Source organism: Vigna unguiculata, chromosome 6 (genome assembly GCF_037176805.1).
Source record: "Vigna unguiculata cultivar grain cowpea cultivar isolate G323 ecotype 2 chromosome 6, ASM3717680v1, whole genome shotgun sequence".
NCBI lineage: Eukaryota > Viridiplantae > Streptophyta > Magnoliopsida > Fabales > Fabaceae > Vigna > Vigna unguiculata.
This window is the reverse complement of record NC_140797.1, coordinates 10,825,254-10,844,794: the sequence shown is the minus strand read 5'-3', so window position 1 is coordinate 10,844,794 and position 19,541 is coordinate 10,825,254. Positions and strand designations below refer to the sequence as shown.

The window sequence follows — 19,541 nt, the reverse complement described above, 5'->3', positions numbered from 1 at the left end:
AAAATTAAATACAGTTAAATGTAAAATAATTGAAAAATTGTAAGAATTATATAAAAGTAATTTGTATACCTTTATCAAAGATTTTCAAAGATTTCTTTGTAAACCATATTTGTAGTTGTAGTGGTTACTTTTCCATCTTCATCCAGAATTAAGATTTTTAGTCCTTTCTTTGATGTGACTCTAGAAACTGCTACGTACAATTGTCCATGAGTAAAAACTGGGCGAGGAAGATAAAGTCCAACTTTAGAAAGAGTTTGACCTTGGCTTTTGTTTATTGTCATCACAAAGCATAAGGATATTGGAAATTGCCTTCTTTGAAATTTGAAAGCGATGCTGGAATCAGAAGGTGTCAAGTTCATTCTTGGTATGAATATTTTGTCACCAACATTTTTGCCAGTTATTACTGTAGCAGAGATAACATTCTTTCCCAAATCATTAACTTGCAACCTTGTACCATTGCACAGACCATTTGCTTGATCAATGTTTCTTAAAAGCATAATTGGTACGCCAACTTTCAATTTAATCCTATGATTTGGAATTCCTGAACATTTAATATCATTTAGAAACTCTTGAGTAAACCACTCACCTTGAATTTCTTGATCATCATCAGATTGGCAAGGAGTGTCTGAACTTAAATAAACTTTTTCTTCACCAGGAATCAAAGATAAAATGAAGTCATTTACTTGTTCAACACTATCAATTGTAGGGCAAAGTATTGCACCATCATCAAAGAATCCAGGAGTCATGATATTTTCAATTAGACCACCATAAACAAATTTGACTAAAGAAAGTAAAGGTGTTTCACTTTCCTGAATTAGAAGATCTGTTGGTATTGAAAGGTTGGCTTCACCACTTTCATTCAAATTCATATTTCCATCTCCAATTTTAAGAATCCAATCAGCAAATTCTTTTATATCTTTTGCACTTTCATTTGAAGTAGCAGTCTTTAACCTCATGTTTTGTGATAGCTTAAGAACTGTGCAATATTGCCACAAATCAGAATAGTTAATTGATGAGTTCACAATATCATACCTTGATCCCTTTCTTACTACTGGCAAGATTTGTCTAAAATCACCGCCCAAGACCACCACCTTTCCACCAAATGGTTTGTCAGCATTATGTTGATTCGTAGCTCTCATAATGTCTCTCAATGTTCTATCAAAAGCTTGAAAGCATAGCTTATTCATCATAGGAGCTCCATCCCATATTATAAGTTTTGCTTCCATCAATAGTTTAGCACGAAGACTTCCTTGATTGATGTTACATGTTGATTCATCATTGATTGCTAATGGTATGCAAAAAGTAGAATGAGCAGTTTTACCTCCAGGAAGCAATAAAGATGCAATGCCACTTGAAGCTACATTAAGGGCAATCATTCCCTTTGCTCTAATAGCAGCTGACAAAAGTTTCCAGAGATATGTTTTTCCAGTACCACCATAACCATATAAGAAAAAGAAATTCCCTACCTCTGAGTTCACTGCTGTCATAATTCTGTTATAAACATGTAGTTGCTCATTAGTGACAGACTGCAATAGAGATTGATGTAGCTTCTCCATTTGTTCTTTATCATAATTCATTTCATCAACAATGAACCTGTTCTGAAATTTGAATGAATTTGAAAGATCAGGTTGAGGAAGGCAACTATAATCTGATAAAGCTCGCCCATTTGAATTTAGAAGTTCTTGTACTTCTAGTAAGCAAAGATTGTGTAAATCATGCTCTTCAATTTGAAAATCTACAAAATAGAATATGTAATTAATACCTAATTATGGAAAAAATAGTGTAGAATAATTCAATTTAGTACCTGGTATGTTCAAGTCTTTTCTTTTTTGATATAGGATACCATCTGCAAGTAAAGTCCAAGTTGCATCCCAAACAACATTTGGCTTAGACATTGTATTCATGATTAACAAAGCAACAAATAACCTTCTAAGTTGATTTCCAGATGCAAGATGGCTAGCCTCTTTAATGGCATCAATGAATTCTTTGTCATCTGCCAATAATCCTAATTCTTGGTAAGCCTCTTGGTATGTGGAGAATGTTTTACCATTAATTGTCTTTATACTATCATGATCAATACAACCTTTTTGTTTTGTTAGTAAGATTCTCATGTAGTAGCATTCACCTGATCCTGGAGGAACATATGTTAGTCGACCAATACTATAACCTTGCTTTCTTGGTTTCCATTGTTTTTGTTGAGACATCCAAACAAACTTTGTTGGAAATTCAGCATAGGTCAAGTTTCTACCTTCCTCAAATTTTTTGTTAGCTTCAAACCAAGCTAAGAACATGGTGTTCATATTCTCATTCCTATGCAATACATCATCAATTCGATCATCATCTTTAAACAAAACTGGTTGTTGATCTTGTAAGTGAAAAGTTAATCGTTGAACAGCTGGCCACCGATGATGGATATCAAAACCAAAAATTCGCCAAACTGCTTCACATGCAGATAAATATCTACAATCATAGTATCTTTTTATCTCATCAACAATACGCATCTTTGTAGATTCATTCTCCTTGTCTGTAATTTTAATTGTTGCTCTATCAGGACCTTTGTTTACATATTTGAACAAATACTTGATTAAGTTGGATTTGTTGCAATATTCTGTATTAACATGAGCTTGATAACGCATTAACAAAAGAGGACTATACGGCACCACATTTGCATTACCTAATTTATGTCCATTTTTCAACACAAATAAACCATCATCTCTACGTCTATATACAGGATATCCATCTTCATCAATTGTAGTTGAATGTCTAAATTTTTTAGGAAAAAATTTAGAACACCGACCTTCTTTCATACATGGCGAGTTGAATCTAGCAGCTCCGCAAGGACCATGTATCATATATATTTGAACAGCCTTTGAAAGTTTAGGATAGAGATCTGGATGAGGAAGTTCAGCAGAGATAACTTGATCTATATGCTTTGCATTTTCTAACTTGTTAGAGTCACTCAACCATAGTAATATATGAGCATGTGGCAGACCTCTCTTTTGAAATTCAACAGTATACATACCTAAATTTGTAAAATAATTATTAGAGAAAACATTAGGCAGAAAAGAAAAATAAATTAAGAAAATTAAAATTGTATACCTGCATTGACTTTGCCAAAGAAATGATTCTTCTTGAAATCTGTCATCAATTGGTCTAATTTCATTTTAAAAACTCTGCAAACTATGTCTGGCCTATCTGAAGCAGTTAATCCTCTTGATTTGACAAAATCAACAATTTCAGGCCAATTTACATTACATGTGATTGTTATAAACAAATCTGGATAGCCATACCTCTTACAAATTGCCATAGCATCTTGGCAATTATTGAAAATGTATCTCATACCACCTGTAAATGAAGCTGGAAGAACAATACGCTTACCAATGGAAGAAGGATCAGTTTCACCTTTGTTAACAGTTTCTTGTAACCCATTCAGAATATCTGAACGAATGAGTTTTTGATTATTTCGTATAAAAGACAACCTTTGGGCTTCAATCATGGTGTATGTATCCACTAAAAACTGTTGAAACAATCTACGTGAATTTACAACATTACCAAATTCAACCTTTCTCTCTTGTATTCTGAAAGCAATGAATTCTCGTAAAGAAATGCGAATTCTCTTTCTACTTTGTCCATATTTTTGACAATCTCTAATTGGAATATCCTCTTGATAACCATCCTCTCCGTATGGGAAAATCAAAGGATATTGAAGAGGAATGAAACATGTGTGTGTTTCATGTAGTCTTGTTAATTGACCAGAAACTTTCTTGACAATGATGTCCCTTCCTACATCTAAGGTGCTCAAATCACCAACAATCAATGCTGCCACTTCATCTGCTACTGGTGTATTATATACTCTAGGATCCTTAAAGCGATGTCTAAATAACCTCAATCCAAAATCTGATTGTTCATGATCATGTATAAAATCTCTTACTCTTCTGAATGTTTGAGCAAGTACATTGTGTTTGTCAATCATTTTCTTCAATTCTTCGATCAATGATTTATCAAATATGGATTGTTGACTATCAGACCTGAAAAAGTAAATATTAGTCAATTATATGCCAATGATGGCTAAAACATAAAGAAACTATTTAAACATACCCAAAGTGACTAACTCTGTTGCTTGTTTCATTTTCTGTGTCATAAATATATAGTTGTGCAAATTTGGGATTTGATCCTTTTTCGGGCAATAAACTTCCAATGCGATGGTAATTTTGACCACTAAGAATAAATTGAGGAGGACCTGATCCATCGTTGATTGAGGAATGGATCTTAGCACCAATGGATGTAAATGAGAAATTCTGGCTTGTACTGTCTTCTCCTTTTAACAACTTTTGAAGCAATTGTGGAGGTTTCTTCAACAATGGAAGTTGTACTTTTCCCTTTTACAACAAAGAGAGAAATCAACTTGTTTTAATCTTTTGCATTTATCAGATCTTTTTTCGTACCACAGTTGAGCTTGACAATAGGGACACTCAAGTGAACACTCCCCAACATCAACATTTCCTAAGTACATAAAAAACATATATGTCAGTAATTAAATAACATTTATACTTAAATATAAAAACACTAAAAAGTATTGTTTCACCTTGAATTTCAGCTTTTGAATACAAATCAGATTTGAAATGTCCAATTATGTTATCTGAAAGAAGAAGAAAGTATTTATTATTTAAACAACAATTTAAATAAACAAACACAAAGTATTTATTATTTAAAATGAACCATTATTGATTACCATCATTTTCATCTTCTTCAGAATTATTGTCAAAATCCAATATCTTCGAAATAGATCTAATAGCCTGCTCCCGAGAAGGCTGACAGAATTGTAAACCTTTAACAAAGATTGAAATTCATATTAGGAAGCTGAATTTTTAACAATTAAAGAAATTAAAGTAATGAAACGAATTTTATTTATATTATAAATTACCATGACTTTGGTGTTGTTGAACATAAAAAGGATTAACAACTTCAGAAAAAACAGAAGAATTTAGTGAAGCATAACTGGAGCTGCTACCCACAATTTCTTTAGGTAACAGTTCTGTATTAAACACATTGATTTTGCTTCTTCCAATAGGACAATCAAATTGAACAATACCTGCAAGTACATCCATAAATTAATGAACTAAATATTATTTATATATATGATTTTGTAATTCTGTTATTAATTTAATTTATCATTCAAATATAATTTTAAATAGTAAAATATATTAGTGGTATACATTTGAATAACTAAAATAACTTCAATTTCAGTATGCACAACTCAATTTTAAAACAAAAAATAGTAAAATATATTAAAGCACTAATATATTAAGAGAAAAGCATTAAAAAAATTAATATATTTTTCATTTGTACCTTTGTTGTTACTGTTGCTGTTTTGCAAAATTGGAGCATTGGTAGATCCAATTGATGTAGAACCATGAAATTCTGATAAGAGAGGTAGTAATAGAAAAATTTAGTATGAAAGAAATTCAATTGAAGATTTCATAATAATAGATATATAAAGAATTAGATATGAAAGAAATTACTTTTATCTACCAACTTGTGATTTATAATAAGTTTCCTTCTTCTTCGTGCAGCTTTCCCATTATTTTGTTCAAGTTCTGCAAAATGCAGTTAAAAAAAGGATTATGAAATGAATTTAAAGATGAAACCAATTAATTATGAAATGATGTCATCTAATATCAATGTGTGTTAATTGTATAATATGCATTAAAGATGAATAATGAGACTAATAAGTATGCAGTGCTAGCATTTGTACTGAATTTTGGATAAAAACTAAATTAAAAAACAAACTTACCACAATATGTCAACTCGGAAAATGGCTTTCTAATAGTAGATTGAATTCTTTTATTCTGCACGTCTGTATCTTCATTGAGAGATAAGTAGGTTTTGGTAGTTGAATCTGGCGTAACATTTTCTTTGGATACTAGTAGAATAGTTAAAAAGTCCAATGAGAAAAGAATAGATGTCAAACGAATGCATTAATAAAGATTTGTGTTAGTGCAATCAATGGATTCAGATTTGTGAATGAAATGAAAAATAGTTTGATAACAATGAATGCAGTAATAAATTTGTTGGATGAAATGTATAGAGAATGAAAAAATTATTACCACAATATCTTATATGAGAAAGAGGTGTAGTATTTGGAAAAGGAAATGCTTCAGTTGGACTGGATTTGTCATCATTTGTTAATGAAATCAAAATAAGAAAAAAAAAATAACATACATGTAGATTTAATTGGATGAGAAACGAATGAAATGAGCTCCAAAAAATGAAGAAACTTAAAAATGCAATGTGAGAAACATAAAAATATTGAACCTGTGGACTTCATCAAGGTATTGGATAAATTTTGTGGGATAATGTTCTTCCTTTTTCTTCTTCCATTTGTTGAATCCATTTTGTTGTGATAATGTTCAAAGTGTGCAGAAGTTATGCATTGTATTGTGGTATTATGGTGTTTTACAAATTCATTACATGTTGGAGGAAGATTTAAAATTACAAATAGAAAACTAATAACAAAAGCAATTAACAATGCACTGTGAAGAAAGTAAAGCAGAGAGGAAGAAAAAACCTATTAGTATATGTAGGCACATTTTTAGTATTCAACCAACATTCTTCCTGATGATTCAGGTACTGTCAGTACAAAGTTTTGACAAAAAAGAACAAACATTTCATTGATATGGAAATATCAGAACTGAACAAATAAATCAAAATTTGGAAAAGCGTACCTTTTGAAAAAGATTTGATCTGCAAAGTCCAAATTGATGATTTGCAGACAATGCAAAGCCTCATTTCAGAATGTGGATCTGTGATATATGTCCTTTTTTGCCAAGCACAAAAGTACTCTGCTTTGTAATAGTCAACCATTCAAGTAAACATTTGTTTCTACATTGAGTGTAAAATGCAACTACTAAAGAAAGGCCAAAAGAAAATAATTTTATTGTTTTCAAGTTTAGAAATGAAAAAAAATTTCGATATAGAATTAAAAAACTTGTAAGAGAGTTCAAAATGAAATGGGTTTTAAAGTTTTCATGGTTACTATATTAATAAAAAAACAATTTCAATAAATTTTGCAATAAATATTAAAATAATTTTTGTAAAGAAATTAATAAAATCTTTTGAAAATTATATTCAGTTAGTATGCCCAATTATTAGTATTGTAGAATATCAAGTTGGCTTCTTTATTATTACTTCTAAACTTTTTTTAAAGGAAAACAATCAAATATTTTAACATATTTGAATTCTTATCATAATCATTTCAAATTATTTATAGTATCGGAAATGTAAATTTATTTTAGAAAATCATTACTTAAATAAAATTTGTATTACGAAAATAATTAAAATATAAAACGTGACAATAATTAAATTCGGTTAAATACTTTTAGATATGGCTTCTAATTATTAGAAGCAACAAAAAAAGATGCTAAAACTATTACAAACAAAATAAAACCAAACTACTTTCAAAGTTCTTCAAAAAAACATACATAATATAAATAGTAAACTAAAAGAAAAGTGCAATATTAGAAATTGCATTCTTTGTGGACGTATACTTTGATCTTCTTCTTTTTCATTTTTTTGTCCGCTAGAAACACCAGAATATCTCCTTCTTCCAAACGATTGAATGTGCAGAAGTCCTTCCATCCCTTCCCAATCTTACTTGACTTCTTTGGTGTATTACGGAGCAGAAGTTTACATTGAACAATGAAGGTGTTGTTACGTCCCTGCAATTCCAACCTCCTCAATCTATGTTTACGAACGTAATCTGCAAAGTCAGATTGGAGGTCCTGAAAAAAGAACAAAATAAGACCACAAATACAAATATATAAAGAAAACAAAATATAAAACCAAAATAATAAAATTATAAGTTCACCAGATGGCTTCCTTTGCATTGAGATTTTGACAATTTGACTCTAAACAGATGTTTTTTTCGCAACCGAATTAGGTTTAAAAGAAATTTGGCACCAGTTGATATTGTAGACATGTTGGGGAATACAGTGATGTGGAAGGTAGAATTGCCAACATATCTAAATACAATTTGATGGATATGTTGCAGTTTATAAAAAACTCGTAGGCTATACCAACCATCCGTGAGAACGGGATGATTCACATCCATATTAAAGCTTAACTGATGTTGATTCCCTTCAATATCTTCCAAGTGCCAAACGGGTCCTAATTCCTCACCAAAAATAGCGAAAAATATTGGATCAACATGTCCAAACTCCTAATGAGACAAAAAACAGATAAAAACGTCAAAAAGATGAATAAGACAAATATGAAACTGATGATGAAAGCATAAATATTAAAATACAGGAATAAAAACATGCATGGGTGATGTAAAACTGATAAAAACAAAGAATAGAAAAGTAGTGAATTTGAATGGTTACTGGAAAAAGATGACATCTTTAGAAGAAACCAATAGTAAGTCAGAGTTCAAACAAAGTAAAAATATAAGTTGTCTTATGAAAGACAAAAAAGGTGGACATACATGACAAATGCATAAAAAACAGTAGTTTTAACTGATTTCAACGGTTATTGAAGAAAGATGACATTTTCATAACAAAAAATGAAATGAAGTAAGATTTGGAGAATAGATGATGAAGGAAAATATAGTTTAACATACATCAAGCATGGGAAACAAATAGAAAAAAACGACCTTTGAAGGATTATTGCAGAAAGTTTGAATTTTTATAAAGAAAATCGAGAATAAGTAATATTGTGTAAAAAGTGATCACATAAAAACATGTTTTTGAACGATTAGGATGGATGACGAAGCAATGTGGTACGGTCTAAACTTAAAAAAAAACATCAAAGCAAATATTTTTTTTAAGTTTTTGTGAAGTAGACGTACCTGATTATGAACAAAATGATTGTTGTGAACCTTCCTAAAGTTTTTCTGGCAGTGACACTCAAAGAGGAAGCCATGGAAGCAAGTGTAGGGGAGTGACCTTTCTTTTTCAATGATTTTGTAAAAACATAAAACTTGATAGTAAATAGGAAAACAGACGGTTATATAGATATGAAAAGACTTGTAATTAAAGAGAAAGCTTTTTGAAAATTGAATCATATTTAATAATATTTTTAATTTAATTTTGAGAAAGTAAAAATAACTTTAAAAATAATATACATTTTTTAAATAAATAAAAAGAAATAAGAATTTGAAAGAGTAATAACAGATAAACTTAATATAATAAAGAATTCAGAAAAAAAACTAATTAATAAAAGAATAAAAGATAATATTAAAAGTTAATAAATAGATATGAAAAGACTTGTAATTAAAACTAATTAATAAAAGAATAAAAGAAGGGTTTTTCAAAATCCAATGCTACTTAAAAAAAATTTAAAATTAATTTTGAGAAAGTATAAATAAATTTAAACAAATTACGAAGAAATGAACATTTTTTTAATAAATTAATAAATAAAAACAAATAAGAAGTTGACAGAGTAATAGCACATAAAAATAATATAATAAAAGATTAAAATAAAAGATAACTAATTAATAAAAGAAGAAAACTTAATGATTAAGAAAAATAAAAATCAACTTTTATCCTTTAAATGAAAAGTTACAAATGTTTTTTGATTTGTTAATCAATCTGTTTGATAAAGGAATCATGGTTTTGAAAACATGAAATAATTTTTTTATGTTACGAAAAAAATAATGTAGTTGAAAAATATACATAGATAAAAACTTAATGAATTTGATGTAGCTAGCATCATAATGTAGTTGACATTAAAAATAATATCAAAACTTTGACATTAGGCTAGCAATATATACTAAATTTTAAAAATAAGCATATACAACAAAATGTATATAAATTTAAAGAAATCTATTTAAAAAAGGTAAACAAATATTCAAAATAAAGGATTTTTTATAAACCAAAACAAAAGGAAAAACCTATGCTGAAATTAATTAATTTAATGTAGCTAGCATGATTATGGTGTTGACAATGTCAAATTATATCAACACACTTTGATTCAGCTAGCAACTTTTGAAAGAAAAAATAGAGTACAGAATTAATTTTAAGCATGAAATCTATTCATAATTAAATTAAAACATAGTTGAAGTAATATTGTTTTCAAAATAACAACCAAACAGAAAATAATGGTCATGAGTACAAATACATAACAGCAGCAAATGTTTTTCAAAAAATAACATAACAAACATAAAAATCCAAATAAAGTCTATCACTTTTCAATCTTTATATTCTTCTTCAACATCTTCACTGGAATCTTCTTGTTTTCTTGAACCATAGATCGACTTTGTCTTTTAAGTACTGGAACAGGTGGTTGAGTACCCAAATCAAGATTGTCCAGATGAGATGATTCTTTGCGGGTTAACTCATGAATTTGAACATCAATTACATTTTTATTTTTCAAGGATTCTTCGGGAGGAACATGGCTTGATACTATATTGTTCAAATCATCACTTAGAGTCTCAAGATCATTTGATTCTTCTGTGAATTTGATCAACAAATCCTAAAAAAAAAAAAGATTAGAATATACAAAGCTTTACAAAATAAGTTAAATTGTAATTTTCAACTACCTCTGCAATGGAATCAGATGAGATTTGATTTGTTCGCTCATTTAATTTGGTTTCTTCTTCATTTGCAGAGTATAGATCCTAAAAATTGTATAAAATATTAATAATGATAAAATTTAAGAAAAAATTAGGCTAACACGTGAAAAAAATTAGAAAAATAAACTTACCAAAGACTTAATTTCAACATCAGAAAAGCTTTCAATTACTTTTTCATCCATGCAAACTTTTTTAACTCTGAATGATTGTTCAAATTTGGTATTATAATCATTCTTGCACTCAACTTTGAAGAGATAGGTCTTATCAATTAGGACTTCAAACTCTTTAGGCAAGTCTCCAGCAGCAGTGTTCTATTAAAAAAGCAATTAATATAAATGATGTAAATTAATGTAAAACGATTACTGTACAACAATAATGAGTAAAATAAGTGGAAACGAAGTACCCAATATAGAATAGTAAATAATTGATTGTGAATTCATTTGAAAATTATACAAAACATTTAAGTTAAATGTCAACAATATAAGCAGAAATGATTAGATTAAAAACTTCACCTTGTCTTGCAAGTCAAGAATGTCAGAGCATGATTTCTTCAACATTGCACTTGCATCACGATCAAATACAACAAAAGTTGTAGAATCCGTAGCATCAATTACACGAAGTTTCAGTTTAAACCTAAAAAAAACAATAAAGACATTATGAACATTATTAAGTTTTCTTAATATTATATTAATAAAATCATGTTGTGAATATTGAAAATATTACCTAGGTGTAACCTTAATGACATGCTTGTTACACTTTTCACAAAAAAACATTTTGGAATCAGGATAAACTGCTTTGTTGCAGATACATGTTGTATACCACCAATCATCATGATCTAGCAATGTTTGATAGTAGCTTTTACTACAAAAGTACTTTCCTGTAAAATTTAGAATATAAAATTATGAAAAAAAATAGTCATTAAATAAAAAAATTTATGTGGAACATAGAGACAAATATTTGAACCTGCTTAAAATCTTTTAGACCTTCAATTGAACTCCTAGGATGCAGCTTAATGAAATAATCTTCTAAGCTAACTTTAGAAGAAGCACAAAGTTGGGTAAGAGCTTGAGAAGGAGATTCAGTATTATCCCACATCCTACATTAAAAAAATAATTTATATTACAAAGATATACATATATCTATGTATAAACAAAGATATATGTTATGTATATAGACTTACATTTTTTTCAACTTGGTTGCATCTTCACCATCACAGTTAAAGATAATCTTGGTACAGTTCATACAGTTTTGAATAGAAACTTTATCTACAAAAGAGAAAATGTCAAAAAGATTTTTATTCATTAATACAACTGTAATAATGTGGTTTATGTTAGTTACCTTGGAAGGTCTTCACTTTGCAATAATGCAAAGCAATGACAACATGTTGATCCTCTCCAGAGGCCAGAAATGCATTTAACATATCAACATATTGACCAAATAAAGTACACTCCAGTTGCAAACTATTGAATGTTAAAAATAACATAAAATGAGAAGCATATGAAATACATGAAGAAAAATAAAAAATAATAAAGAACAAAAACAAATGAAATCTGCTTACCCATCAGCTTCAATAAGGATGACATTCATTTTGGTTTTCTTACCAGCTTTCTCTAGCTCTCTCTCTGTTCCAACACCAGTAAACATCCCAATCACATCTACAGAAAGAGGAAAAAGAAAGAAAAGAAATTAACAAAAAGTTATACAAAAAACTGAAGAAAAATAAGCAAAACATACTTACTAACTAAGTAATCTGTGTCAAAACCATCAGCTATGATGGTTGAAAAAGGGGTGTATGAAGTTGTAGTTTTCGGAACTAAGGTACTTTGCACCATATTGACCTTGGTTCCAAATTGGAAGTTGATCTTATAGGCATGTTTTGTGGTTCTATAAGAACCACCATTACATGAAACACTGAAAGATTGGATGGTGTAAACCTTGTCCTCTTTGATTTCAGACTGGAATTTGTATATCAATGTGCGTCTAACAGATGCATGGATTAGTACACCCTGAAAAAAAAAGATTCATAAATGAAAAAATAGAAGCACATTTAAACTTACAAAAACATATCTAAACTTTTGGGTAAAAACTAATTTAGGAAAAGTCAAAAAATAAAAGCCGTTTATAGTTCAAGGAAGATACCTCTTGGTCTTGAAGAACAATTTCCATGGAAAATGGAGTTTTTCCTTTTGTGTAATCTTCAACAAACCATAACCTTACAACTCTTGCAAGGATATTCCAACTCTCCTTCTCAGGGTTTAGTTCTTGTAAAGAGTGAGTGTGTTTTTGGATAACAGACATGGTTGAAGGAATGAGGAAAATGAGGGAAATCAGAGTAGAGTAAGGAATGAAGAAAGGTCTGCAGAAATGTATTTGTACAAAACATAAAAACATAAAAAGAATAGATTGGAAGATCATAAATACAAAACAACACCATACGCATGCTCTGGTTTTCATTTCACAAATTTAGAAACAATCTGCAAAAGCAAAATCAGATTTTGATACGAAAAAAGATATTTACTGAAACAACACGCAAAGTGTGGTTTAGGTTAAACAAATGGAGTAAAAATTGGGAGAAGTGACTGACAAAAATACGAAGATCACAAAAAAGAACAAAAGCTGTTTTTCACATGGCTCAATGTTGTGCAATAAAAGGAAATATGGCAGAAAGCAGTACAAAAAGAAAACAAAAAGTAACTTTAAATGTTGGAAAAGGTTGACAAATCAACGAAAATAGGAAAAAAAGATCTGATTTCAATATACCAGTAATGAAAAAAGTAAGGGAATGCAATATTCATAACTAATCAACAACATGCAATAGGCCACAAAAATATATTTTAAAAAGTATAGTATGGAAGATCTTTGACTCAAAGATACAACAATTAAGAATCAAACAAAGAACATCAGACATCACAAAATCAATAACAAAGAAAGACATGTTTCTCAGTTAATAGAAACCAATAAAACATGAAATAGGCGACAAAAATAGATTTTTAAAACTGTAATATGGAATATCTTTGAATGAACGATACAACAACAAAATAAATCAATAAAACAAATTCATAAATAATTCATAAAGAATCAACAACAAATTATCTTATGAAATAAAATGGCAACAGATTCTGCATTTAAAGTTGAGGGACAATAAAATCAAGCTCAAACTTCTTCATCAGACATCAGAAAATCAATAACAAAGAAAGACATGTTTAATCAAAACACATGAATTAAACAATTAAACAATACAACATATTAAAGGAATTCCTTTGATTAAAACATATTCTCCTCAACAGTGGAGAAAAAGAAATTTGATCAGCAACTGGAATACGTAGTGGACGTCAGGATGAAGTTATCTTATTAGAGTTAATGAAGGAATGAACCCAAAAACAACCTACATAAACAAAAAAAAACAAAAAAATGAGTTACAACAACATAACAGATTGATGAAGTAACATAAAATATAAAATTAACATAAAAATGAAATATACCTCAAATTTTGGGGTTCGAATTAAGCAAACCTGAAATGGTGGGATTTCTTTAAAGTTGATGTATAATCGAATCAAATTTGAGCAAACATTAACAATAAAAAAGATTAAGAAGTGAAGCAACTTTCTCAGTTAATAGAAACCAATAAAACATGCAATAGGCAACATATCAGATTGAAATGGTAGGGTTTGAGTCTGATTCAACAGAGAAATTGAGAGGTTTTCAAAAGGTACAGAACCACAAAAAAAATCTACACAAAGAAAAATATTAGTAAGAAATGAAAAATTACGGTTTCAAATTAAAAGTGAAGAGATAAAAGTTATTACCAAAGAGCGATGGAGAGTGTTTGACGCGGCGTGAGAGAGATGGGCGCACAGAAGAACAAAAACAATCTACAGAAACAAAACAAACCAAAACAAGAGTTAGAAGACAAAAAAATTGATGTTAACCAAGTTGGATTCACTGAGTCTAAGAACAAAAAATTAGGGTTTGAGGATCGCGTTTCAGGCGGCGTCAGAGAGCTGGCTAGGGTTTGATGACGCAGAAAGGGGGAGAGTGCGATTCCAATGGAGAGCGTTTCATGCGGCACAAAAGAGGACATGGTTTCAGTAAAGAGAATCGTGGACACAACAAAAATGTCGAATGAAGTTCAGAAAGAACAGAGGTGGATCGCGTTTGTGCAGGAAGAGCGTCTGAAGCAAAAAAACCATCTACACAAACAAAACAAACCAAAAAATTAGTTAGAAGCAAAAAAAATTGATGTTAACCCTAAAACAGTACGAATCGAGAGAATCGTGGACACAACAAAAATGTCGAATGAAGTTCAGAAAGAACAGAGGTGGATCGCGTTTGTGCAGGAAGAGCGTCTGAAGCAAAAAAACCATCTACACAAACAAAACAAACCAAAAAATTAGTTAGAAGCAAAAAAAATTGATGTTAACCCTAAAACAGTACGAATCGAGAGAATCGTGGAGATGGTTGGACGCAGCAAAAAGGTCGAATGAAGTTGAGAAGGAAGGGAGGTCGATGGCGTAGAAGTGGAGAATGCGTAAAACAGGTTAGGGTTCGACAGAGGGAAAGTGAAGAGAGGTGGAGAACGTTATTTGGTGTCGCGTTTGTGGAGGAAGAACGGATAAGAGCGACTGAGGTGGAGGAGGAGGCAGAGAGCTGGAGGCGGAGGCGGAGGCAGAGGTGTGGCTAGGGTTTGAGGAAGGAGAGAAGTGGAGAGTGCGTAAAGGTTTGAGAGAGAAAGTGAAGAGAGAGAGAGGAAGTGAAGGGTTTGAGGAAGGAGAGAAGTGAAGTGTGCGTAAACAGAGAGAGAAAATGAAGAGAGAGAGGAAGTCGAGAGAGATGATTAACGTGAGTGTGGTGAAACGCGAGAAAGATGGCTGAGACGGGATAAGAAGATGACACGTGTCCAAATTACCTTAAGAGGTAAAGAAATAAAAAATTTTGAAATTGAACAAATTCAGAGAAAATGACACGTGTAATTTTTTGCCTTTTGTGATTCTTTGAATTGTATTATAAATATATATATATATATATATATATATATATATATATATATATATATATATATATATATATATATATATATATATATAAAACAATGAATATTAACAAGAGATCAACGATTATAATAACAATAATAAATAAAAAATAAACAAGGAAATGAGTAGAAATATTCTGGGTTGAGGCACGCATAGCGCTATCCTTAGAGAGAAAACACCTCTACTGCACAAGGTTAAATAAATACACAATCATATGTTTTTCAAATCATATGCGTTTCTCTCCCAAGATACAACAACCCGTCAGTTCGATCGAGTGCAACGAAGGATCTTCGAACCTTATGAACACCACTGTTTTAAGATAATGTAAAGAAGAAAAGAAGAAGACTTTTAAGAAAAACTTTAGTGTTTATTGTTTCTATTGTTGTTTTGTTGTTGTATCTTTCCCCATGCACCTATGTAACATTCCGGTCGGATATTACTAATTTAAGTAATAAAAAAAAAGAAATATGATGAAAACCTCATTTATTATACTTCGCTTCCCAAAAACGCGGGAAATTTTAAAACATTTATTAATCGGAAGTTATCCAAAAATCCATAATTTATGAAACTCCAATATTGTATCCAAATTCACAAATCAGTAAAACATTGTTTACAAGGTTCATGAAAACAATAATGATAAAATTCCAGTAAAAGTTTTTCCCAACTAACCCTCTCTCCGATGCTATGCCTCATCAACACCACCTGCAACATCATCTGCTCCCGTGTAATGCATTACACGATCATCGCCAAACACGAGCAGATAGGGTGAACTCATAAATAGATAACATATAAGTTAATAAGAAAATCAAGATACAACCATCTATTTTATTTTAGTTAATTCTTGGCCAAGACCTTCATCCCCAAGGCTTTTCAACCTTCACAACACACAAAATAGTTAGTCTCAGATTCAGGGTTTATAATGCTCACACGAACCTGCCTGCTTGTGGTCCTACCTCTACAAACCTCCCCGCTCGTAGTCTTGCTCTATGGATCTACCCGCCCGTAGTCCAACACACGTGATCCACCAGCTACGTACCTCCTCGCATGCAACATCTCTCAAGTGTGAGCACGGAACATACGAACCTACCTCGCTCGTATCCCCACACGAGAGTAATAGGATATGAACCTCCCCGCTCATATCATCACATGTTCACCACCATCCATGAACCTACCTGCTCATGGCACAACATCCCCTTATCCAAGTTTAACATCACAACATGATAACGAAAACAAGTAAAGCACACTACGCTACACAAGCTACATACTCAAGTTAGTCCTAGGGATTCTAATGCTTCCACGAACCTGCCCGTTTGTGTTCCAACTCTACAAACCTCCCCGCTCGTAGTCCAACTCTATGGACCTACCCGCCCGTAGTCCAACACACGTGATCTACCAGCTACGCACCTCCCTGCACGCAGCATCTCTCAAGTGTGAGCACGGAACATACGAACCTACCTCGCTCGTATCCTCACACGAGAGTAATAGGATATGAACCTCCCCGCTCATATCATCACGTGTTCATCACCAGTCATGAACCTACCCGCTCATGACAAGATCAAGCATATCCCAGACCAGGGCCAACACAACAAGTCATGCAAAACATATCACAACACACCTTGCCACTACAACATCGCCTAGCGCAGCCTAAGCGCTGCTAAGCGAAATAGCATCGTAATGACCGCCTGGCAGTTTCACATCACCGCCGGGCACCACAACTCACAAGACATCCCTTTGCATGCTTACAATTTAAAGACTCCACATAAAACACCATCAAAGCTATATACTTATTTTGCATGCCCTCGCAATTCTATTACATTTAAAGTATGATTATCATGTTTCCATACTTTCCCAAAACCCGTCATGATCATGCAACACTCGGTCATAGTGATATCATCAATAGTGGCCTTATTCACACACTTATAACATCATACATTTGAGCTAACATATATAGGTTCATATATTCAACATGCCTCAGCAAGCACTACCAAAAACATACTCATCATTCACACATTTATATATTTATATATATATGCATTCACCAATCAAGACCATACCACTTGAGAACACTTAATCAACCATTAGTGATCATACTATTAGGGAATTCAAACAACCAAACATGCGTGACGTATATCTCTAGCTATTGTCCTCCAAATCAAATCTCCACCGTTAACAGTGAAGAACTACATGTTATGGACTACCTGTCAAAATTTCACCTAGATTGGACGGTTAACGAACCAGGAAATGCAATTTTACGAAAACTGCGCAAACCAGAAAAAAAAGTTGGCGCCTAGCGCCCAAAAGTGAGGAAGGTGGCGCCTGGCGGGACTCTACTACCGCCGGGCGGTTCCTGTTCCGTGAAAAATACGAAAAACAACGTTTTTCGTGAATCAAAGCGCCACGCATCACTGGTATGGCGCCTGGCGGCCAATTGGGTGCCGCCAGGCGGGTCCTACTATTCCAGGAACCCCAACATTCTTCTTTGCACATGCGAACCTCAACCCACTCACAACAACTCTGAGTTCAACCAATTTATGACTCTATAAGATACGATCCCATCTTTTAGGATTACAATTCATTCTCTAACACTTCCCATACCGAATTCATTCACATTTTCCATTTAGATTAGTGTCATTTTCGAAATCCCCAAATCATCAACCCTAAGATAACCTTCATGCAATTTTCTTCTCAATAAAACCTCCATTCCACGAATTGCCAATGAAATACGATGTTTAGTCATTCATAAAGATTAGAACGCAATTTCTCCCCGATCAGAAACCTCCCAAAACCTGAGAAACATCAAAATCAAGCCAAAAATTGGTTCGCGTCGCCTTGCGGGTCAATCACCACCGCCAAGCCCTTCATAAAAACTCAAAAAATTGGGTAAAACTGGTATGTGTCGCCTGTCGATTGGGAGCTTACCGCCTGGCAGTTCCTCTTTAGGAACCCATAAATAAGCCACAACGCATGTGCCGCCTAGGGCTATGAATAGTCTACTAGGCGGTTTTTGGAAATTTCAAGAAACCTTGAAAAACACGAAAAACACAATAAAAATGCATACAATTCATATCAAACATTATACAATTCATGCTCATACATAAAAACTAACGCATAAACTCCCCTTTGTTTCACCACCAAATTGACCCGAAACCCTTGCCTATTTTGCAGCTAGGGTTTCTCTCCCCTTTCATATTCTTGCCAAAAGAAAATTAGGCAAAATGAAAGTTTAATTCATTCTTAGCAAGGTTTGAACACACAACCCCTTAATTACAAAGTCAATGCGCAACCAATTCAACCAACACATGTTTCATGGTATTCTTATAATATTAGGATTACATTATCACTACTCACATTCAATCATAACATTAAAATAATGCACATTTTAAAATATCATATAATTGGCATACTTAGGACTCGAATGGTGGTTTGTGACTCACACCCCTACAATAATTGTCATTGGGTTTATTAAGAGGTATTTTATAAAGTAAGCATAATGATGCACATACCTCAACCATTAGGTTTATTAAGAGGTATTTTATAAAATAAGCATAATAATGCACATACCTCAACCTTATTATTGCCACAATTTATAGTACACTTCGCCATAGGAATGAGACATAAAATTTAATCAAACTATTTGGTGTACTTTAGTCAACAAAAACTTTGTTGTTACCCATTGAACTCCATTCCATGGGATCGCCATTCATGTGGAGATGGGTGTCCATTGTTGTAACTAATTTATGCATCAACCTTTTGATAAGCAGATCTGCAATATTTCTTTTTAACCTGACAAAGTCAATAGAGATAACCATGAGTAATTAAGTATCTAATACATTTGTCTATCATTCTCATATGTAAATTTCATTGACATTTTTACTAAAAACTTTAAATATAACAATTTGATTGTCAGGATGCATTGCCAATAGGAATAATTTATGCTTGCA

At 31.8% G+C, this 19,541-nt stretch overlaps 2 protein-coding genes and 1 pseudogene across 2 annotated transcripts; all 3 read right to left on the bottom strand.

Moving 5' to 3' along the window:
• Positions 1-74: 74 nt before the first annotated feature.
• On the bottom strand, positions 75-8,323 carry LOC146885515 (uncharacterized; annotated as a pseudogene).
• A 1,806-nt stretch (positions 8,324-10,129) lies between these two features.
• On the bottom strand, positions 10,130-11,394 carry LOC114163677 (uncharacterized). Its single transcript, XM_028047972.2, has 5 exons — positions 11,294-11,394; positions 11,083-11,203; positions 10,702-10,881; positions 10,538-10,615; positions 10,130-10,470 (listed from the first exon to the last, which is right to left on the bottom strand). The coding sequence occupies exons 1-5, from the start codon at positions 11,341-11,343 to the stop codon at positions 10,180-10,182; spliced, it is 720 nt and encodes a 239-aa protein (XP_027903773.2). The 5' UTR covers positions 11,344-11,394; the 3' UTR covers positions 10,130-10,179.
• Positions 11,395-11,405: 11 nt separating this feature from the next.
• On the bottom strand, positions 11,406-12,214 carry LOC146885514 (uncharacterized). Its single transcript, XM_085674967.1, has 5 exons — positions 12,129-12,214; positions 11,909-12,030; positions 11,751-11,835; positions 11,534-11,666; positions 11,406-11,447 (listed from the first exon to the last, which is right to left on the bottom strand). Exons 1-5 carry the CDS (start codon positions 12,212-12,214, stop codon positions 11,406-11,408), a joined length of 468 nt encoding a protein of 155 aa, XP_085531093.1.
• Positions 12,215-19,541: the final 7,327 nt, after the last annotated feature.